Below are 24,379 nucleotides of genomic sequence, written 5' to 3' on the forward strand. Positions count from 1 at the left end.
TGATCAGGTTTAGTACAAACACCTTGGATTGGCTTAAAATACAAGCTTGTTTTGTTATTTAAGTAACCAATGTAAATATACATTTGTTCAACTTGACTTTTGCTGTAAACTGTTTCAACAAACTCTATACAGACTTTTGCAGACGAAAATACGTTTTCTATGATACTTCAAGCATAAACATAAGAGAGTTTTTGAGACCAGGCTGTTCTAGTTTGGTGCACTAACAAAACACTTTTAACTGGGTATAAGCATATTGAATATACTATATAAGTACGTACTGTGTGTCTTCAGCTCTATGTTTTCTGAACCTGTTGATCAGTTAGTTTAGTTCTGATGTAACGCAGAGATCCTGAGCACCAAAATGCTAAAAACAACATCTCCCCGTCTGTGTTTTGCCTGTGTTTGGGTGCTGAGTGAATGATGTGGGAAATGTCGTCAGTTCATGTTTGTGTTTCCATTTGGGAAGTGAAATCACATGAAGGATTCCCCCCCCACTGTGGGAGGCAGCGACTGGATGATCAGTCAGCTGACTCAGAGGATTTATTGGGGGGGTTAAATCTTCAGGTTGTAAAGGCTCATTATAGGAGAAAGGCTTCAGAGAGCAACAGCAGCCATGATGCATTCCTGATCAGGACACTCAGGCATGTTCACAATCACACCGTGATGCTTAATGCAGCATTATGTATTTAAAAAGTGGATAAACAAAAGAAAAATCCTACTTCCTTAACTAGCTGCTCTTAACGCATTACTTTTGCTCTGAATAAATGAAACTCAATTGAAAAGAACTACAAAAAAAGGAATTAAAAAGGCAAATTATTCTAATTTAAACTGTAACTTGAATATATCAATACCTTTTTTTATCTCATTACTTATGTTTACCACCATTGTAATCAGGTTACCAGGTTGTCACATGACCTACAGTTCATCTGTGACCATTACTGCAACATGGTGAAGCTCTGTTTCTGGTTTTTAGTTGTCAAAAAAATCAAATTCCTGCGTTATCTACCAACAGCAGGACATTTATATACTCGAGAGATGTTCGTCATCCACAAGATGGATGTCTGAGTTTCTAGTTTCAGACCCAAACTCAACGTTCTCACTGAGAGACTTCCTGACGTGGAGGTGCACTCCTGCAAAGGGTTGAAGAATATCCCACTGTCAAATCGTCAAGTGTCTGACAGCACCTTTTGCAGACATTATGCAGACTTCGTGTACGTCAGCGTTTCTGCAGACTTTGCCTGAAGGAATTACCCACAATTCATAGTGTTGCGACGTCAAACAAGCGGGGTACGAAGCCCAGCGGTATTTAAGAGGCAGAGGAACAGGGAAAACTATAGGGAGCGTATAAACGAGGTGGGCAGATGGCAAAATCAGGGGCAGGTGAGTAATTGAAGGCAGGTGTGGAACATTAAGGAGGAGGGGAACACACAAGGACAGGAAGGAAACAACAGGAGGGGTTAACATTTCAAAAGAAAACCATAAAAAAAATGATGGGCATCAAAATCAGGATTTACTGAAGCAACTAAAGCGTTGCATCAGCATCAATACAGTCATTAATAAAATGTGAATTTCCTCTTTAGCCATGTAATCCCCTTCACCTCCACCCATTCTTTACTTTTTCACATTTATGACGGCTGGAGGACTGTTGTAATTAGTTATCTTAGTGTTTCGATGGGGACATAGAGAGTTGCAGGATACGTTTCTTTTTACAGGCCTGGTTTTATGCGGTCTGAAGCTATAAATGTGTCTATAATTTAAACTATGCTAAATTATGATTTTGTCATCCTTTTTTAGTGCACATTTGGTAAAGTAATTTAAATGAACGCTTACTAGTACCAGCAATGACAACAACATTAATTAAAAAGACAAGATAGACACTGGTTAAACTATCAAGACTGACATTAATAAAACAGACAAAACTTGTACACGTTCACACAAAAAGACAACATTTTTATAGTTTTGAACTGTTTAACCAATGTTAATGGAACTTAAATTCCTTTGACTTGACTTAGGACAAACAATCGTTTCAATAAAAGGCAAATACATTGAATTTAAATATTAAAATTATATTTCATTTGCAAGTCTAAGTTGTGTTCAAATAACACAATCAAGACAAACTGATTTTACTTGATATGATTTAGATGAAAGTATTTGACACGATTAAGTTATGTTCATCCACAATGTTGTTATTTTAGTGTCTGTGTTTGAGGTGATGACGTTATGTAACCTTCTGTATTTCACCTCTTTTTGTTTCCCTTTCCCGCTTTGAATTTGCCTCAAACTCAGCTCATGTGTGAACGCCATCCATGGACGCACATTTGCACATTTGCCTGCAGCAGGCCGAGGCGTTGCTGGAGTAAAAACAGGATTCATTGTTCACCACTGCCTCCATCCCCTCTCACTTCCCTTCCCTCTCTTCCTCTCTTTCCATCAGCTGACTCGGGGGGGTGGGGGAGGGAGAGAGGTCGGCCATGACATGATGCCGTGAAGACCGACAGCAGTGAGCCGACTTCAGTGATTGTATTGTGTGAGTAAGAGACGGTGCTGCTGACTCACCGCAGGCCAGACAGAAACACGATCAAACATCTTGCTTTTCTGTCCCTGAACTCATCTTCTCTGCATTTATCTGACTTTTTACACCAACGTCTCTTCACTCTTTCGCTAGGCCAATAAATTATTTTAATAACATTCTAGTTATATATGTTTTCTAAATATATAACTAAATGTATTTGCGCTGTTGAAGCAGAAAGACCAAACTGCAGCTGGAATCTACTGTTTGTTTAAAAGGTCAACAGACTGAGCAAATTTACAAACTGTGGGTTAATGTTTAAATAAACTTGACATGGTGGTAACAGATAAAAGGTTTGCTGTAGTCCCACATAATGCCAAAGAACCAAAAACTACCCAAAGAAATCTGCCTTACAACCGCTTTCTAAATAAAATCAACTTGTTTCTTTCTAGACATGACTGTCTGTATCTTGACATAGAATATAATTAAGCCTGTTGATAAAACCATGAAACTAAAACTTTTATTTTATGTAAGAAAATGTTTCTTTTTTATAAATATATTTTCTTTCTTTTCTGATAAGTAACTGCAAGGGTTCACATTTCCACAAATAAAGAATATAAAAATAAATAAAATTAAAAAAATAAATAAAATAAACTAATAAAAACGTATTTGTGTAGAAAACAGGTTTAAACAGCTGTGCTGCACTGGCATATTTTTTCACCTCTTTAAAGAAAATAAAGATTAAATTATATGAAATAATATATATATATATATATATATATATCTTGTTCACATCTATATTTTCTATATTTTGGCAATGTTGGGACTCAAATGTGTCTTGTCATCTGGATTGTTTGTCTGCAAAAACGGGAACTGGTTTGTTATATTTGGTGTGCAGCTCCCATGTTTTGCCCTCAGTGTACAGTCAGCTCAGCAGCAGGACTTACACTCTGCTTGGCAACAACGGCTGAATTCTGTGATTGGCTGTTGGCCCCGTGACGTCACGGGTGCCTGGCACCGGGACTGGAATGCAACAGAGAGAGAGAGAGAGAGAGAGAGAGAGAGAGAGACAATCATCTCTGACACACTTGTTTGCTTTCATTCTGCAGAGTTGTTCCTGTTTTTCAACACTTAGTGACATTTTTCACATGCCCTATTAAATGTTATTATTTTAATGTTGCCATGTGCTCTTAAAATAGGGCAAGCTAAGATATAAATAATAATTATACATTTAAAAAAATATATATATTTATTAATTTGTCTTGTAATATATAAGTGTGTGGATTCAGCACTTGTTGAACAGTGAAAGGAGTGTGTGTGTGTGTGTGTGTGTGTGTGTGTGTGTGTGTGTGTGTGTGTGTGTGTGTGTGTGTGTGTGTGTGTGTGTGTGTGTGTGTGTGTGTGTGTGCAGGCTGTCAGCTGAACTCCCTGCTCAGGGTTCTGGTATTTATAAAACCTCTTTGGTTCCCTGTGAGCAGAGAGGAGGAAAGAGAAGAGAGAGCTCTCACTCTGCCTCTGATTCAAGGGATCAAAATTTGAACCACAAAGTAGCTTATGGAGCTGAGAAAGTGACTTTAGATGTTGGCAATTAATGCCTGTGTTGTGTTTTCCCAGTGGAAATACAACCTTTTACAATATAAGTGTTTTGTTTCAACGCCAATTTTTACTTTTCAGTTCATGTTTTTGTTTTCAATGCCGAAAGTTTCATTTTCGATGCCGAAGTTTAAAGTGGCTGTAACAAAGCAGGCCAAAGATTAAATGGACCCAAATGACAATAGAACAACAGCTTATACTGCAGACAACGAGGCTGTAGGCGACAACTTTAGGATAAAATGTTTGTTTTTGCTTTATCTAATTAAAAAAAAAAGAATGCATTCTGGTTGTTAATATTTGGTTTCATTGCCACATGTTGTTAAATCTGGTTAAATGTAATGTGTATTACTGGAGGGCTACAAACACGGGTAACCATCTTGAAATAATGAATTTTTCTTCTGACTTGGAGTGAATATAATATAAATAGCAAAACCCAGAAAAAAAACAACATATCAAATACACAAGGTTAAAACCTGTATGGTTTTTGGATATATTATTTTCCTGATACCTGATTGATTTTAGTCGTGTCAGTGGTATTGTGCAGCTTGGACCCAGATTTCATTCCTAATATTCTGACACATTTACTGAAACAACATACTTATATATTTTTGGCAACCTGGAAAAGATAGTTTTTAATATCATACAGATACTGTATCCTCTCAAGCTACATACAGCTCCCTGTGATTGGAGGAGGAAATAATCGCTCCCTTGGAAAATCCATATATTTATTTTAAATTTGCCAACAGTATAACTTATAAATAAAACTATTTTAATTACTATATTCGTGTGGATACATGTTTTTAGTTATTTTACTGTGGTACAATTTGAGGCACTTTACTTTACTTGAGTATTTCCATTTTCTACGACTTTACGCTTCTACTCCACAACAATTCAGAGGTAAATATTATACATTTTACTTTACTACATATTTAGTTACTTTGCAGATGCAGATTATTAATACAGAATAATGTAATATTATAGAGTGCACTACCCAGCGGTATAAAGTACTTATATTTAGTCCCCATATTAATGCATAAATAATTATAATACAATAATATAATGCATTGTTCTGAAATGAGTCATTCTGCATAATGAGTAGCCTACTTTTACTTTGAGTACTTCAAGTATGTTTTGATGCTAATAGGCCTATAATTGTTCTATTAAGTACAATTTTCAGAACAGGGCTTTTACTTGTATCAAAGTATTTATTTGTGGTACTATTAGGTCAGTAAAGTGTGTGAAGGAGAGGTACCGCAGGTCCTTCCTTCCTGCTGCTGTCAGGTTGCACAACCAGCTCTGCTCCCAGCTCTACTGTGGATTCTTTACTGTTCTTTACTGTTTTTTTTATTGCTCATTTGCTTATTTATAGTACTTATTTTGATCTTTTTTTTTTATTTTACTATGTCTCTTGTTTGCACTATAACCTATGCCAGTGGTTCTCAACCTTTTTTCAGTGATGTTACCCCCTGGACCTGAATTCTGACGGCTCTGGTTTCGCCTTCTTTGGCACTTGTCCCTCCGTGTTTTCAGCAGCATTGCTGCTACGCCTCAACCACGACTCCATTGTTTGAGTTTTTTAGGATAATGAAATTGAATAGCCTACTGAATATAAAATTCAGTTTATGAACGTACACTTGTATTTTATTGAATATTATGAAATAACTATTTTTAAAGGATTTTTGAATGGATGCTAACACGTACCCCCTGGAGTGGTCCATTTGAGAACCACTGCTCTATGCTGCTGTAATCCTGTAAATTTCCCCGCTGACCGTGCTTTCGCCATAAGGGCCCCTCGGCTTTGGAATGACCTGCCGGAGGTGATAAGGCTTGCAGAATCAGTAATCTCTTTTAAATCACATTTTTACAGAATGGCTTTTATGTGATGTCGTTGTTTTATTGTTTCATTTTCATTTGGTCTTAGTATTTTATCTTATATTTGTTTACTATATTTTACCTATTTCACTTGATTTCATTTATTTTGTTCGTTTACTTGATTGTCACTTGTTATTTCATTTTGTTTCTTTGTTTAGTTTTATCCTAACGATTGTTCTTAATGTTTCTTCTATTGCACTGTTTTGCTGGCTTGTCTGTCGAAGCACTTTGTAAACCTTGTTTTTAAAAGGTGCTATATAAATAAATAAAATAAATAAATAATAAAGGATTATCTTAATCACTTGATTTTATATTTCATTATTTAATTTATTTATTTTATTAATTGTATTTATTTGGTCTGTTTGTTTGTTTATTTGATTGTCACTTGTTATTTAATTTGGTTTCTTTCTATTGGACTGTTTTGCTGCCTTGTCTGCCGAAGCACTTTGTAAACCTTGTTTTTAAAAGGTGCTATATAAATAAATAAAATAAATAAATAATATCTTAATCACTTGATTTTATTAATTTAATTATTTTATTTATTGTATTTATTTTATTAATTTATTTATTTTATTTATTTTATTTATTGTATTTATTTTATTTATTGTATTTATTATTTATTTTATTCATTTTATTTATTGTATTTATCTGGTTTGTTTGGTTTGTTTGTTTATTTGATTGTCACTTGTTATTTCATTTGGTTTCTTTCTATTGGACTGTTTTGCTGCCTTGCCTGCCGTGCTACATAAATAAAGTTGTTATTATTATTATTATCTTATCTTAAAAACCTAAGTACTTCTCCCCACTTTCTGTTTTGCTGGCTTGTCTGTCGAAGCACTTTGTAAACCTTGTTTTTAAAAGGTGCTATATAAATAAATAAAATAAATAAATAAATAATAAAGGATTATCTTAATCACTTGATTTTATTTATTTCATTATTTTATTTTATTTATTTAGTTTGTTTGTTTATTTGATTGTCACTTGTTATTTCATTTGGTTTCATTATTTTATTTATTTTATTTATTGTATTTATTTTATTCATTTTATTTATTTTATTTATTTTATTTATTTTATTTATTTTATTCATATTTATTTTATTCATTGTATTTATTGTATTTATCTGGTTTGTTTGGTTTGTTTGTTTATTTGATTATCACTTGTTATTTCATTTGGTTTCTTTCTATTGGACTGTTTTGCTGCCTTGCTACATAAATAAAGTTATTATCATTATTATTATCTTATCTTATCTTAAAAACCTAAGTCCTTCTCCCCTTACTCGCTAAACACCACAGAGTGACGCCTCCTCACGGCCACTACACGATCCCCGGGTGTGAAAGCTCTCCGGATAAAGACAGAGACGGAGGAGGGGGGGTTCCAGTCAACAGAAGCCCGGAGTACGAAGCCGTAGAGCGTCTGCGCTGACGTCACGCCTACGCCGAGGCATCGAGCGGAGCTGTGAGCGCGGCCGTCAGACGGAGGCGCGCCGAGGCAACGCACGCAGCGACGATGAGCTCCGGCCGGCGCGACTGAAAAAAAAAAACAAAAAAAAAAAAACAATTGCGTTATTATTCCGATTCTTTTTTTTTTTTTTCTTTTCATATGTTAATAGTTTCAGGTTTATCTCTGAAGAATCTGACGGACGTTTGGGGGGCAGCCGTGCATTCGCTCCGGGGTTTCAGCATGTCCTCCGCGGCGGTCGCAGCCTCCAGAAGGCAGTCGTGTTACCTGTGCGACCTGCCCCGCATGCCGTGGGCGATGATCTGGGACTTCACGGAGCCGGTGTGCCGTGGATGCGTCAACTACGAGGGTGCAGACAGGATAGAGTTTGTCATCGAGACGGCGAGGCAGCTGAAGAGAGCGCACGGCTTCCAGGACGGCCGCTCTCCGGGGCCGGGGAAGCCGCACCACCTGGCCGGGAAGGAGCTCAACCACTCGGCCGGGGAGCAGGCGAGCCGTGCGCCGCAGCCGCTGGATCGCTACCCGCTGTCCGACCGGCCTCCACGGTTGGGCCCGGAGTACCAGACGACTGGGAGGCAGGCAAACGGGCTCCCTATGCCGAATGGGTTCCCAAAACCGGACGAGCCACCCGAGCTGAACCGGCAGAGCCCGAACCCCCGGAGGACGAGCGCGGCGCCTCCAAATTTGGTGCCCCTGGTAAACGGAGGAGGCATTTCCACCATACACCCGCTGAACGGACGCCCGGCTCAGATGGGGATACCCGGGTGCTGGCGCAGCCTGGGCCCGGGGAGAGCAGCACGGGAAGCGTCCGGAGGAGATGAAAGAGAAACACAGGCCGGACAGCCTGTCGGACATGTCGGACAGCCACAAGGAGTGGATAGGCAAAGGCAAGACGGTGCGGGACCTGATGGCGCTGCACACCTTCGACAGCAGGTTTAAGAAGGACCACGCCGCCATGCAGAGGGTGATGGGCTATGAACCCGGCGCCACTTCCTCAAAAACAGGTATTTAATGTGGAATGCACCGTGAGAACAGGAACTAAAACAGCACTAATAATAATTTTTTTTAAAAAAAAAATTAAAAAAAAAACGTGTGTCAGCACATTTCAAACACGGTGCTGACGTGTTTTTTTTTTTTTTTGTTTTTTTTTTTATATATATAAAAACCATGCTTGGTAATGCCACGCTGCTGGTGTGGACCCGTTCACCTTGCGTCAGTGCGCCTGCGCAGAGCGTTGGCAAAGCCCAGTAGCGACATAAACAAAGCCTTAATTCACTGCGTGTTGAGAAATATCCTGTGTGTGCTTTTTTTTTTTTTTTTTTTAGTGATTCACACGAGCAGCATGCTGGTTTGTGTTTGGTGCTGCTAACCCTCCCTCTTCCTCTTCCTCTTCCTCTTCCACACAGACAGGGGGAAGCACCCACGCAGCATGAAGAGGAAGGCCTCCCCGGAGCCAGACGGCGAGGGCAGCGCCCCCAAGATGAACGGCGGCGAGGGCCAACATTGGCTCCCGTCGCCCTCCGAGGTCCTGAAAATGCCCCCGGTGGCCCTGCAAGGCTTCTCGGCCGCTCCGCCTTCCACAATCTCCCCCACTCCCGAACCACGCCCCCGAGGCGGCCACAGCGCAGAATGGCCAGTCCCCCATGGCGGCGCTCATCCTCGCCACGGACAACGCCGGCAGCACGGGCTCGCCTAAGGACGCCAACCAGGTACACTCCACCACGGCGGGCGCGCGGCGGAACAGCGGCAGCCCCTGTCGCCGTCCTCGGCCTCGCAGAGGAGGCTGGCCCAGAGGGAGGGGCCTGTGAGCGCCAACCCCTCTGCGCAGCACGGGCCCGGGGGCATGGACCCCCACGCGCCGCCGCTGCAGAGCATCCCGGACTCTTCCGTGCCGCCGGGCAGCGTGCCACTGTGCTGCACTTTGTGCCACGAGCGGCTGGAGGACACTCACTTCGTGCAGTGCCCGTCCGTGGCGTCGCACAAGTTCTGCTTCCCGTGCTCCCGGGAGAGCATCAAGCAGCAGGGCGCCACCGGCGAGGTGTACTGCCCAAGCGGCGAGCGGTGCCCGCTGGTCGGCTCCAACGTGCCCTGGGCCTTCATGCAGGGGGAAATAGCCACCATCTTGGCCGGGGACATAAAAGTTAAAAAGGAGCGGGACCCTTGAAATGCTCCCCAGCTGTCTCTCAAACTCTTTTCCTTTTTGTAATCCGACTACGGCAACAGCAGCAGGACATAAAGTAACACACACACTCACCCCAAATATAAATCATCCAGCTGGCCCCAGACAGACTGACGGACATGTACATATTGGACACAAGGGAAGTATATACTTCGTAAACATGGCTGTATAATTTTTTTTTTTTGATTCTTCTTTTTTTTTTCAATACATTGTGTTTCTATATTTTTGAAGATAAAAAGGTATGTACTCTTCATAACAGCCCCTCCCCCCCATCATCATCATCACACTTTGTTTCTTTTAAATCTGTTGGTGTACTTTAGGTCTGGAGACAGTCCTGTCAAACATAGAATGTGACTAATCTGAGCACTTGGCAAAAAAATAATAAAAAAAAAAAAGAAAAAAAAAAAAAAAAAAATGCTTCTAGCTGTACATGTATGCACTTGTTTAAGAAAAAAAAAAAACTTGCCAAATACAGTTTCAGACCTTGTAATAATACCTCCAGTGTCTCTGTGGTTTTGCTTCTTTTTCCATAATCTGCGAGGCCAGGAGTCGGTTTTGGAGAGCCGTGGCCTGATTGTGATTCAGCCATGATGCAATACCTTCCAACAGGCACAAACTGGCTTCCAGGGGAGGAGTGGGAGGAAGGAGAGAGAAGGAGGGAGGAGGGGGGGTGAAGGCCGGGCTAGAAGTGTGTTGCATAAACGTTTTTGTACAGTAAATCACACGTAGGCGGGCTGAGGTCGCTCGCTGCCGGGCCTCGTGTCCTGCGAGTGTTGGGAGATAACGAGGGGGCCTAAAAATAGCCTGCCGTGGAAACGCGACGCTTCAAAGCGACGCCCCGGCGAAGCGTTTGGTGACGCATCCGTGGTGTCAGAACGACTCTGAGCGCTTCACATGCCCTGACAGTATGTTGACATGTTTTGGATTGTTATTTCTTTTCCCTCATGTTGCTGACTAACGCGCTCCCTCATGGCACCGAATCAAGCTCCTCTTTTAGTTTGTAAAAAAAAAAAAAAAAGCCTGGCAGCGGATCAGGGTCACACGGATCACACACCCTGATTTGGGCGGAAAACGTGCATGAGACGTGATGTCATGAGCGGCCGTGGCGGCGCTGGGACTGTTAACGCCAAGCAGCCTGTCCTAGTTTTTCAAGCAAAACTCGCTCTGTCAGGCTGTCAGGATGACAGAGGCGCCTCAGGGCTCTGTTTTTGGCCCCCGGGGAATGAAATCCAAACTGGCTCCCCGCTTCATCTGACAAAATGGCTCCTGTCAGATGGGATTTGGAGGCTTGAATCTTGTTTATTTTGTCTCTATTTCCCATGAAAAACGGCACATTTGTTTTTGTTTCTTCAGTTGTAAGGGAATATTCTACATGATGTGATTCGGTCACTTGTGTGGATATTCTCTCTGCGTCACGCCAAAATAACACGAAGAAGAAGGAGCTCTTAGGGGCCCCTGCCTCAAGACTAGAAGGGAGGACATAAATGCCTTGCTCAGGGGTCACGTGCTCCACGGTGGAATTCCTGAGTCACCGTCCCCCCACCCCCACCTTTCCTCCCTCCCTTCCTCTTCTTCTTTTTTCTGTCTCCTCCCCCTCGCTGCTGCAATAACACGCCTTCCACTGTTCAAGGTTGATCACACAGCGAGCGGATGAATGGGGGCCTGTGTGTGTTTATGCCGGGGCCCCGTCGCTTTCAGCCGCCATTCAGAGCGGCAGCAGCGAGGAAGGGAAACGTTAACCCCTTCCTGGGTCTCTGGCTGCTTCTCCTCCACGGACTTTAATACTTGCAGATTCAGGTTTAAAGCTGAAGCTGACACTTTTCATGACACGTTTATTTTTATCAAAACTTGGAAGTTGCACATTTGCACGCGCAGCACATTCTGACACTGGAGTATTTTTATACTCTAGTTTTATTGGCTCATTAGAGACCGTGAAGGCAACGGAGAAACAGTTTTGGAGTAGGGCTGAAACTAAAATGTTTATTTAAAAGCTTAGCTTTGGAAATATAAACATATTTTATACCTTTTTTAAGAAAAAACTTACTTATAATGCTTGGTTCCAGCTTCATAATCGTGAGGATTTGCTGCTTTTCTTTGTTTTATATCATTTAAACTAAATATCTTCTGGTTTTGGACTGAATCAACAAGAATTTTGAAGAAGTCACATTGGAACTTTTCACCATTTTCTAAGATTTTATAGATCAAACAATCACTTTTATTCATTTTCTTGCAGATACATTAATATTTAAAATAATCTTAAATTGCATGTTACGGAAAATATGTCAAACTGTTGAGCGTATAAATCAGTTTAAATAATAATAGCAGCCCTTAAACATCTAAAATAACTTGGTCTCTAGGTGAGCCGGTGAGATTAAATCTCTTCAGGTCAACAGACTAACGGGTCAGCAGTTGATTGGATTATGTAATGTAGGTTAAGTTATTTAGATAAAATGAGGTAAAAGTGTTAAGCTGAACAAATTAAACAGCTTAAAAGTTTAAATACTTTTCACAAATGACCTGTTCAAAAGTTTACAAGTTTAACTTTTTGCTCTTTTACTGCAACATGTGGACAAACGTCTCCTGACATGTTTTATGGTCTGTTTTTCCGCACGGTCACTAAACTACAGCTGTAAGAGAAAGTACAATACTTCCCTCTGATATCTGGTAAAGTTAAAGTATGAAATGTAGCAAAGGAGATACAAGTGAAGAGAGCAAAACCTCAAACTTTCATTTAGTCACACTACTCCTATAAATACACGTCTTTCTCTGTCTAATGAGCCTCTAGTGAATTTATACTGATCCTACTTCCTGTTCTTAAATACCATGTTGAGCTCCGGCCTCTGACTGAACTGCTGCTGCAGATCTCAAACCTTTGAGGAACTGGTTTACAAGGCGGCAACTGAACAAAGCAAAAAAAACAATTACAGTATGGTACTTTTTATGGAGCGAGAGCAAACAAAAATACATTTATTTATACTGGTTTTGGAAATTTGACACCAACGCTGATATGATTTATATCTGATTTTTGGTACAATACTTGAATCAACAATTGTCTTAACACAAGCAGCTGTAAAATAACTAATCTAAAACAAATTGGAAAAATAGCAAATTTAAAAAATACAAAATAAACATGATGCAACAGACTTACCTTGCACTGCAGCAGAATTCTCACAATGACGCAAGAATCTCGGGATCACATGACGCTCGTAAATCCATCTCGTCAGGCTTAAAGTAATGGGTTTGTGTTAAAGGAGCTACTGGCAGCTATGGGGGCGGGGCTTAGGTGTGTGTGGCGCTACACGGAGAGGCGACTGTTAGTTCAACACAACAATGGCGGCTCCTAAAGAGTTAGCGTCGATGCTGAAATAACATCACTTATATCAGAGAGTATTTCTTTATTGAAAGAAGAGCAAAGAACGACACTGAGGGCTTTTCTTGATCGGAAATATGTTTCCAGCTTTCTTCCGACTCGCTTCGTTAAGAGTTTGATTAACAGATGGTTCATCCAACACCTGCCAAGGATTTCTTTTCAAAAGTGCCTGCCCTTTTCTCAATGATGGCTTTTCAGATGGCTCTGTGTTACAAACCATCTGGCAGGTCAGATTAGCAACAGACAGCTTTTGGTTCGTAATTATTTTTATTTGTTTTTTTGTCACTTTATCGCTGAGAACCAGTCAATTTTTGACTTTGGAATTTTTTTTGACTTTCTTTGTGTACCGTGATGAAGACCCTGTGATGCAGTTGAAATCTCTGCAAAAAAATTGAACTCTTAGCTTGACATGTAGTTAATATGGTTTCATAAACTCCGATTTGTGAATGACAAGGGGCCCTTGAACGGGTCCATGAGGTCCCCCCAAAAATGTCCTTTGGGTTCAGAGGATTAATTTTAGTGTTATTGTTCTTTATTGAAAAGAGAAAGAAGAAGACTGACTTCCACTCACGGTTTTCACCCTCACATTCCTTTGAACAAAACCTCTCAGATGGGTTAAAACTTCGGTCTGCTGATCCTTTTGATGTCTGCCAGCCAATCAGACGGCCAATCTAAACCAGATCCAGACCTCCGCCCTCTCTCCCTCCCTCTCTCTCTCTCCCTCTCTCAGGCCGGTTCATCTTTGGCGTGAGGTCGGCCTCAGATTCCAGCCGAGCCAGCTCATTTCTTTTCATCTGTCACCGAAACTCAACACCCACGAGGCCCGAAGAGCCGGTGGCCCGAGATTAATGGGTTTGCTCAAATTACGTGGCACACTCGGAGAAAAACTCAGTTTTCTCCCCCCTCCTATTCCCCTCTCTCTCTCTCTCTCTGTGTTCCCTCTGTTTGTTCAGCTGTCCCTCTCCCAAAGCGCCCCCCTCCTCGTCTTCCTCCTCTTTCCTGACTCTGAAATGCAGGATGGGGCCGGAGGAAACACGTCTTGAACTCATTGGCAGACGGAACAACAAACCTCAGCTGTTCTCACCTCCGTGAACGCTGCCAACGACAACACGGTGGAAACAGAAAATACCTTGTGATTTCATAACGACTGGCTGCAGCTTTACTCTTATATTAGGAGCCCAAACTAAACCAAACTAAGTGGTTTGGTTGCTTAAACCCAACTTTCATTTTGTGGAGTGAAGTCGTCCCGAAAAGGAGTCTAGGCGAGCACCACGGAAAAAACTACCAATTGGTGTGCCTTTGCACGAAACCAATAGATTGCATTTTGCGACTATTTCTACAACTGCTACAAAACTTTGTTGGAAATTTAACAAGGAATGATTCATTTTAAGTACAGTTGCATAACTATGTCTAGAGGAAAAATGTTCTACAAACAAAAGTAATAAACTGATTGTTACATGCGGCCATGTTGGGGAGACTTCACTAAAGGTGCACTTGCTAAGCAGAAATTAATAGAAAGTAAATGGGAAGACGTGTCCACCTAATATTCTGTTACGCTGCGGAAATGAGAGCAAAACTGGAGGAAAATAACGAACAATGGTACATTTTGAAAATCATATCGCACAGCAAACTTTGGTGCCAATGCCATGAAGTGTGTTCTCCATACACTAGAAGTATAACTGATTTATCTGTAAAACTTATGTCAGGACAACTGCAAATAAGGTCAATTAATATTCATTGTAAACCATGAACATTTTATATTGTAAAACATGCACACCAGTATCCACACACTCTGTATAATATGCATCATTAGTCAAACATTGAGGAGAAAGAAAGAAGTTTCTGTTAGCCGTTAGCTTTCTACAGCTAACGTCTGTACGCAGTCACATCAGCTGTTTCAAGGCTTATAAACATAGATTGTAAAAAAATTCCAGCGAACCACACGTGAAGGCGGTAAGATGGAGATTGACTTTGCAGTTTGTACTTTTTAACAAAGTGTGAAGGACTTCTACAGGTGAGTGTTCTTACCTGCCTGATGAAAAGCTAATAGCGGCCATGCTAACAGTGAAGCTGGACGTATCAGAACAACTGTTGGTGATGATCAGACTTTTCATCCATGGGCGGATCAATAGTAGTCGATATACTCACAAGCTACTCATTTAGTATTGATTCCTTTAATAATATATATTTTAGAATATGACACATTTATGTAGATGAAACTACCCAGAATATACAAGGAGTTGAAACCCCTAAAGCAGTAAAATGAAACATACACACATACACATGTTTTTGTTTATTACTGTTATAATGTCATCCATCTCCCTTGTTTATATTTGTATTGCTTTAGTGGTTTGTTTTTACAATGTATAGTACCTCTGAGTTCCCTTTAAAGCGCTATACATATAAAATGTATTATTATTAATCCATAAACATCATATATAATATTAAAACAGTGACAGGGAATATTTTTACTGCACTACAGGTACTTCTACTGTGATACTTAGAGTACATTTTTACTGATAATACATACTTTCACTTAAGTAAAAATGTCAATATTTGTAATGGAGTATTTTTACATTAATGCACAGCTACTTTTACTGAGGTAAAGACACTGAATAGTTCTCCCCCGTCTGTCTGTATCACACCTCACTGCCAGCTGTACGGCTCTCTGTAGTCATGTGACCGCCATGCTGCTGAGCCTTAGCAACAAGTGCCCCCGTCCATGCTGCTCTGCTGTGCTGGCTTCAGGGTATTAGGGTTTAGGGTGGGGTGATCCTATGTTTACCCTGAATCCCCCCACCCCGCCACCCGGGTCATTGTGTCCAAACGAGCAGCTCGTTCAGGCAGAGCCCCCGAGCTTCACTTCATCTGGAGTGTGTCCAAATCCAAACGCCGTTCAAAAGGTCAGTCCCCCCCCCCCCCCCCCCCCCCGCCACATGAAAGACGACCCCGGCTCAGGCAGAACATGCTGTAGTCACATAATAACGGTCGGCCTGGCCTCCGCCACGTCAGCACTTTTTACAAATCAGACACACACACACACACACACACACACACACACACACACACACACACACACACACGCACAGACAGACCCAGTGTGTACTCTGTCAATAGAAACGCCTATACTGATACTAGGGCATACTACTTCTACTTACTCTGGATACAACTTTACTTTCAAATACCAAAATAGCCTAAAAATCTATATTTAGTAGAAGGGACACTACAACTCTCCACCAAAAGCAGAGGCAGAAGAAGTACTCAGATTTTTACTTTGGTAAAAGTAGAATAATGCTTTTACAGGTGGAATTCCTTCATCAGCATCAACTATACTTCAAGTACATAAAGTAAATGTACTCATGTTGCAGAATGAGCTGTTTTAGAATGATATATGTGTGTTCATCACTTTCATGTTGCAGACGTAAAGTTGGAGCTAATTTTAATAACTTTATACACTGCTAGGTAGCTTAATCTTTTATAATATAAATCACATTTTAGTTGTTGGTAATATGTTGTATTATTAATCAGAATCTGAAATAGTGAAAAGTAAAGTATTTCCCCTGACTTGAAGCATATTAGAAGTATAAAGTAACATAAAATGGAAATACTCAAGTAAAGTACCACAAAATTGTACTTAAGTGCAGTACTTGAGTATTTAACTACTTCCCACCACTCACTAAAACCCCAAATTACCATAATAACGGTAATAAAATTGTTTTCCCTGTGCAAAAATTCTAGATAATACAATATATGCATGAAAAGAAAATGTGAATTGAATAAAAAAACAAGAAGAAACATAAAAAAAACCCCAATTATAGCAAAGATAAAACAGTTCAAGTGACTTATGTATAATGAAATTTGAGATAGCGAGGAAAGTTTTAGGGGATTTCAATTGCGTAACACTGAGTGACTGATTCATAAAAGACATTTCCTGCTTTTCATGCTTTGTATTTTAGTTCCATCGGGGGCTGTGAATGGCAGGGTAAAAAAAAGAGACTGTCAAATATTTTGATTTATCTAATAAATGTGCAGGTTTGGACATTTTTATGAGATTATTTCAATCACTTCAACGTTAAACTCGATAATCTTACAGAAGTGTGTCATCATAAGGCTGCTTCCCTCCCTGTTGTTGGGATGAAGATGAAGATCGCCTGCTCAATCACTGAGAGTGGAAACAGGTGATTATCGTTAAGTCCTCCAGGCAGCGAGAGACCTTTGGTTAAACTGAGGCTGCAGGTTTTATGAGTTGTGGGTTTTTTTTGTCCTTCAGCTCTTAGTTGACATTTCTTTTCTTTTAAGTTGGGAATGCCTTTGTTTTATCAATCATTTTATTTGAATTGTTTTGCCTTTCTTAAACATCTGATCAAGCTAACACATTGAGATTTTATATGCGCTGGTGACTTCTGGAGCAGTTGCTCTAAACGTCTGACAATGTAACGGATGGGTTTACATTTGAGTTACCTGACAGCCTGTTGCGTCTCATACAGACTTTAAAGGGTGCCTTGTGCGGCGCCTCTGCTACTGTACAGCGAATTGTCCATATTCAAATCAGACATGAGGAGTTTTGCTCTGAAACAGAATTTTGACCCAAGCCATGTTGTTTTTTTTAAAAAGCTGACTTTGTAGAATAACACAAATCACCAAAACATTTTTTGCATTTATTATGATTCTAACTTCTCATTTAAACCCCTCCGAAATCCCCCTGACAATGCATCTAACCCTGACTGCTGCAGAAAAAAGAAGGCAGAAGTCGAAGGGAGGGGAAACATGCTAAAGGTGTGTGTGGTGTGTTGGGTGGTGGTGGTGGTGGAGGAGGAGGAGGTGGTGACGACGGCGGCGGGTCAAACCCAGCAGCTGCACTCTCTATAATTAGCCGTCGAGGCGGGCAGAGGCTCCTGTGCCATTAATCAGCGAACTCCCAGCAGCGAGCACCAAGAAAGGAACGCGGTGCCGTGTTCACTCTTTATCTGGAAAAGAGGTTTACGGAGCAACGGCCCAAATATAGCAGCCAACGCGGCCCTGTTGCCTGGATATCCCTGCTGGAAGGTAAACAGAGGGGGGACGCTGGATTTGCCACGTCAGTGAGCTGGCAGGAAGTAAAGGCCACAGCGTGCGGGGAGGGGGAGGGGGCGCGATCCTTTTTTATCCAGACTGATACTTTATAACCTGAGAGCAGCAGGCTGGACTGTTTGCTGGCTTGGGAGGCAGTTTTACAGTAGAGCTGAGGGGTTTGGATGCAGCGTGCACCTTATCTGTTTTATTACGCGGCAGACGGAGCCGAGCAAATGTGATATTGATCACATCGGACCTGCAGAGATAAAACCGACAGGAAGCTCTCTGCTGCAGCATCTGTTGGCTGGAAACAAGGTCCAGAGTGAAAGCAGAGATGTTTCAGGCAAAGACGTCTTAACAAAACACCAAAAATGACAAACCAAGGAGACATCTTCTGATTAAAACAGATTACATGCACTGAAAACTACAGATCTTAATGATATATATTTTAAGGTGCCAACCAAGATCTTTTTTTGCGCTGAGTCAGACCTGAAATCTACACACCAATCAAGTGTCTGAGCTCACAGACTCTGATAATATCTGGCCAGAAAGGTTCCCGATAAGGTTTCCTGGTAAGATGTCTGGAAAGAGCTGCAGGTGTCTGAGAAAAGATGTTCATCTTTTGAAATGAAAATAATCCAAAACTATATTTTATAAAGGATAAGGCTAGTGTTCAATATTTTGTAAACAAATCCTTAGCCATCTAGTCCATCTCTCAATGCTTTCTGACTTTTCCACCCCGAAATGAATAAATAGTTTCATTGAAAAAAAGGTATTTGCATCTGGTCACTGGAGTTTTTATTAAACAAACAGGAGAAAAGAGTGGATTTGTTGGGGACTATTTGTTGGTGTGTATGTGGGGTTGAGCCAAAATAAACTACAGTGTGTGTAATTTCTGAACAACAAAAAAGCTCAAAAGAATCAGCCAAGTGGAAGCAAGTGGAAGCATGTAGATGAATAGAGGAGGACCTAGGACGGAGCCTTGAGGTACTCCTCAGTTCATTTGTGCAGTTGATGTGCTACAGAGATAACGCATGTTATTAGAATAAGTTCTGTTTGGTGTCATTTGTGAAGGTTGATTTTTACAGTTCCAAGTTCTGTATGTACAAGAAACCGAAAGTACACAGAGGCAGTACTATTGTTAAATATTAACTGTCCCATAAAACATTAACCTTGCTTTCAGACAAACCAAGTCGGAAATAAAAAATACAAGATTTCAACTCTGAGGCCAATGTTTATCTTCCAGAGGTCTCTTCCAATTGAGGCATTTTTATTCTGACTGGGCTATTATTATGATTATTATAGGAAAATTTGGTTCCATGTAAACGCACCTAGTGCTTGATTTCCACACCTTAAGCAAGTGTTTTTTATTTTATAGCAACAAAGGTTACCTTAATGAATACATTTTTACCCAAAAAATGATCTTTCCCCTATTCTAAATAAGTATTGTTTTTGCCCAAATCAGACGAACCCTAAACCATGGAAGTCTCAGAACTAAAAATTATTTTTTTTGGGTGGGTTTTGGGAGGCAAAGTTAAAGGGTATCTTCCTGTAAAACGTGTGTGTAGGGTTCTCGTTTGGTTTGGAGGTCTTAAACTACAAAAAGGACTCCTGAGATCAGGAGGGACTCTGACTTTTTTTTCCAGAAAAGATCAGAGCAAATCTAAAAGTAGGTATTATCTTTTGAATCCTGGCTACTGCCCTGTTTGTTGCCCTTCATGTTTAAGCTTTTCTTTTTACTCTTTGATTTTGATTAAAGATTCATTCAAACAGTCATCCGCTCTGCGGAGTGTCAAGTTTTGGCAGAGTTTTATTTTTTTTCCTTCCTCTTCCCTTAAGCCTCGTTGTTTCATCTGCTTTTTTGGCAAACATCTCAGAGGTCTGCTCTTTAAAAAGGAGCTCCCATCCTTCCGGCCTCTCTGTTTAGCCTCAGCTTTGAGCGTTAGCTTTTAAATACAGTGTGGTTTTGTGCTGCGCAGGGTGGAGATGGGCTCTCAGCCGTGTTGGGGGGCCCCGGATCATCTCCTTCAGATCTGCTTTGTAATTAAATATCCCCCGCAGCAGCTCAGGGCCGCTTAAAGAAGGGAAGAGCTGCTTCCCTGCCAACCGTCTTCTGGTAAATGTGTAACAGCTGCTCAGCACTTTCAACCAGGCTTGCTCAATATTTGGGTTATTTCCCAAATCAAAGTCCAACGTTCCCCCACCTCAGCATCCTGCCCCGCCTCCCCACAGGACGCTGCTATATTTGATGTGTGTGTGCTGACGTCAGCACTCCTCCACTATGTCATTTGTGTTTCACAGAGGCTTCTGTTGCAGCGCTTCAAATCCTTTCAACTTTAAACTTGTTACTTTTAATTTGACAAAGATAAAAATAGAAAAAAATAAAAAAGGACTATATCTTGGCATTACTGTAAACTGTATAAAATACGTAGTCTCCCCAACGTCACCTTTAGGTTCCTGAAGAGCCGAGGAGCTCATAGTGGATTGGCTCTGGCAGTCGCCATCAAGGCAGTGATGTCACAGCCCGACTCGTCGCCAAAAATGGGCAAAAAAGTTGGATCGTTTTTTGGAGCTGAGGCTAGTGGCGACTTGTGGCAAGCCACGGCACGCCCCTTTGCACTCAATGCCCCCTCAGTTATGCTCGACATTCAGCCTTATATATGATTTACGAGTTAAAAAGTCACCCCCCTACAGTTGTCATGAACAGGGATATTAGTTATAGAGACCAAAAACATTTTTCGTACCAGGCAGTAAACATGATTACTTCTGCTGCAAAGTTGGACATTTTAACACGGAGGTCTATGTGGATTGATTCCCGTTTGAAGCCAGCCTATAACCTTTCCAATAGGAACTGCATTTTTTGGCACTTGGCTTCATTTCTCAGCACCGTTGAAATTGCTGCTTCAATTTTAAGAGTACCAAAAGTATTAAGCACAACGACTACATACCTCAGGAGGTAGAGTTGTCTTCCACTAATCGGAAGGTTGGTGGATCAATCCCTGGATTCTGCAGTCTACATGTGAAAGTGTCCTTTGGCAAGATACTGAATCCCAAATTGCTGTGAGTGTGCGTGTGAATGATTATCGCTCCTGAGGATAAGGCATCACCTTATATGGTAGCCTTTTGCCACTAGTGTATGAATATGTGAATGCTGACATGTGTTGTAAAGCACTTTAAGTGGTCGCCATGACTAGAAAAGAGACATATAAATTCCGCCCATTTACCTCCACCATTTTTGTTATCCATAAAACTACACTTAATCAGTCAAAAATGAATTAAAAATTCAGCAGCACTTTGTCCACATTAGCTATTAAAATTGAGGTCTGTGGATATTGTGATACTGATATTCATAGTTGTAAATTATCTATTAGTTTTTTGACACATGTAACATACATAACATAATAAACATAACAGACAATAGCAATAAATACAATAATACTCATTCAGTGCAAACCCATTTTATCACTGCTATAAATAAATACAATTTCCCACTGAGATAAATGTTGAAAAATGTACCATTTACTGGAGGGGCTCCAGGCTTATTATTATTGGGGCACATAAGGACAATCTAATATAAAGAGTAGTTCATGTGGATTTGGTGAAGTTAAAAATAGTGACAAATATTTAAAGGAACATTTAAGTGTTAAATTTACGAGTTAGGTGTGGTGTAATTGTGTTAGACAGGTTCAACTCCCACGTCGACCGCAGTGTCTGCATACTTTTGGCCATATACTGTACTTTTAAGCTTACTTTTTATGTAACACATTTAAGAGGGTTTTAAGGTACAAAAGAGTGTGTTTCCTGGTCATGTAAAAAAAAAAAGTGTGTTATCTTCTTGATTCTGCCGCTTCTTTTCTGTGACCAGTTGACCTTTAAACTGTGAAATAAATACAAAACTTATCTTGGAATTACAACATACTCCATGTGGCAATACCGAGAATTGAGTGTGTATATGTGTGGTATGTATGTGTGTGTGTGTGTGTGTGTATGGGACTATTGTTGAGATGACAAAGTCCAGAGGGAATGTGCGTACAGGGTCGGGGTTTGGTTAGTTGTACAACAGCAAACACGTGGTGGGAAACGGTCTGCTGCTCTTTTACAGGCAATTTAGCTCTGTTGACCTGCTAACGCTGCGTAGAGCACATTTAGCCCAAATGTCAAACTGTTTACACCATGTGATATACATTACCGTGCGTGTGACGAAGGCCCCCATGAAAGTAGGCTTTTCACAAACGTCCCAGAACGCTTCCCTGTGGAGCGCCAGAGTACAAAACAAGTTTTAACACGGCAAGCCTTAAAAACTGTAGCTTTCTGCCCCCCAGAGAGGAGGATGCAACGGATTAACATCCAAATGAGGAGGCGTGTGTCGCTGCCGGGAGGGGGGGGGGTTGAGGAAGAGATTCCCCATCTGACTGGCAGTCAGCTGATAGCGGGCGGATAAATGAAGGCAGTGTGGAGGCAGGGAAAATCAGGTCACTGCTGCTCTGAAAACAAGGACACACATTTTATTTCCTCCCCGCTGCTGTTCCAAAGAGGGGAGGGGAAGACTGGAAAACAGGATTTATAGTCTGGGTTATTTTCATTGGAGTCATGAGGTTTCCAGACCGCTGTTCTTCCTCGGAGCGCTCCAGCAGTATGTCACCTCGCTGACATAAAAAAAAAATAGTCTGCAAACCCGGAGGGACTTTTAGAGGACTGTGAACCTCTGCAGCCTTCTGGAGTTTAAAAAAACAAAACACCTCCGCTTTAAAAAAGTCTCACCTTTCCTTTTTAGATTTTTTGGCCAACTCTTAGCAACGGCATGTCATTAGTCAACATATCTTCCTGCCCGGTTTCCGACAGCACAAATCAGCAGGACATACGTCAGTGTCAGCACCAACTGCTACAACATGTGGTTAAGGACTGCAGGGAAAAGTGACAGATTTTTGTGGGGCTGCAAAGGAAGAAACAGATGTGCTTGAATTCACACTGGCATCTTCTGAATTCAGTGCATATACAGGCCAACATCACCAACATGGCTATTAACAGTGTTTTCTAATATGTTATGTAGATAAATCTGCTAGTTTCTCTTCTGATTCCTGATGAGCTGCACGTACAGTAAATGCGGTGGATTACTGGTCTGCTTGTGTGGCAACCTTGTCGGTGTTAAAACTGGCAGGAATGGAAATAAATGAGAAATAAAACATAAACAAAACATGTCAAATGAATGTGTATAGTAAGTAGTTGTATGTTGAAAAAGCACAACAGAGTATACGGACATAAACAGCAAAAGAAATGTTGCTGAAACACATGTCAGCTATTAAAGTCAACTGGTTTATAAATGGACTAAGATCAATTCATGTATTACTGAGGTGAGTATGTGCCAAAAGCACATTTCAAATCCTGCCTTTAGGTGTGGGTTGACTAAACATTGATTACAATCAATGAGAGAAGTTGCATTACATTCCTTTTTTTATTTTATTTTTTATTTGAATTGTCACCTGACACTTGAATTTAGTTTTTTCTGTAAATTAGGACATTTCCACCATGAATTAATGCAGAAAATGTCAAAAGAATGCAATAAATGAAGTGTTTGACGCTCAAAATATTCTGGGGGGAAAATGTAGGCTACATGCTAACAGACGTGATGGAAAAAAAACCACTGGTGAGAATACAGCAGCTGATGACCTTTAACCCTGTAACCTACACCAGCACCGCACTGTATGACTGAGGGTGTCATCACTCTGCAGACCACTTTACCCGTGTGTGTGTGTGTGTGTGTGTGTGTGTGTGTGTGTGTGTGTGTGTGTGTGTGTGTGTGTGTGTGAGACTCACACTGTTACAAAGCCCTGTGTGAGTGTGTTATGTAAACCACAAACACACACACATAATCACTCATGTATTGTATATGTGTGTGTAAAATGTCCTTACACATCACATGTGTTGTGTTGAAATGTGTGTAGCGTCTGCGTATAAACAACCTCTCTCTCTCTCTCTCTCTCTCTGCGTCGTGTTTCTCTTCTGCCTCGTCAGCGGCGTTTCATCTGGCGGCGGGGCGGAAGTGCCGACATGTGTTTCTAATCCCGCTGCAGGTCAGAGCCAATCAGACAGCTCTGATCATATCAAAGGCTCTGACACAGTAAACACACACACACGCACACACACGCACACACACAGTGAGATGAAGCGATGTTTCGCCCTGCAGCTTGTTTCACTTCTCTTCTGCGTGGAGGGTGGAGCTGCTTCGTGTCAATCACACATCAAAGAGCGGGTTTTTTTTCAACCTCCACCACCTTTTGTTTCTGACGTGGACCGACGGATCGGCTGCTGGGTCGACGACCTTTGACCCCAGTGTTTCCTGCCCACT

General features: G+C 41.1%; 1 protein-coding gene across 1 annotated transcript; it reads left to right on the forward strand.

Moving 5' to 3' along the window:
- Positions 1 to 7,377: 7,377 nt before the first annotated feature.
- On the forward strand, positions 7,378 to 10,099 carry irf2bp2b (interferon regulatory factor 2 binding protein 2b). Its single transcript, XM_054604529.1, is given in 5 exon segments — positions 7,378 to 8,221; positions 8,223 to 8,436; positions 8,839 to 9,029; positions 9,031 to 9,178; positions 9,181 to 10,099. Coding segments are annotated over 5 exon segments (1,617 nt in total). The 5' UTR covers positions 7,378 to 7,573; the 3' UTR covers positions 9,597 to 10,099.
- The last annotated feature ends 14,280 nt before the right edge of the window (positions 10,100 to 24,379 follow it).

Source organism: Anoplopoma fimbria, chromosome 9, assembly GCF_027596085.1.
Source record: "Anoplopoma fimbria isolate UVic2021 breed Golden Eagle Sablefish chromosome 9, Afim_UVic_2022, whole genome shotgun sequence".
NCBI lineage: Eukaryota > Metazoa > Chordata > Actinopteri > Perciformes > Anoplopomatidae > Anoplopoma > Anoplopoma fimbria.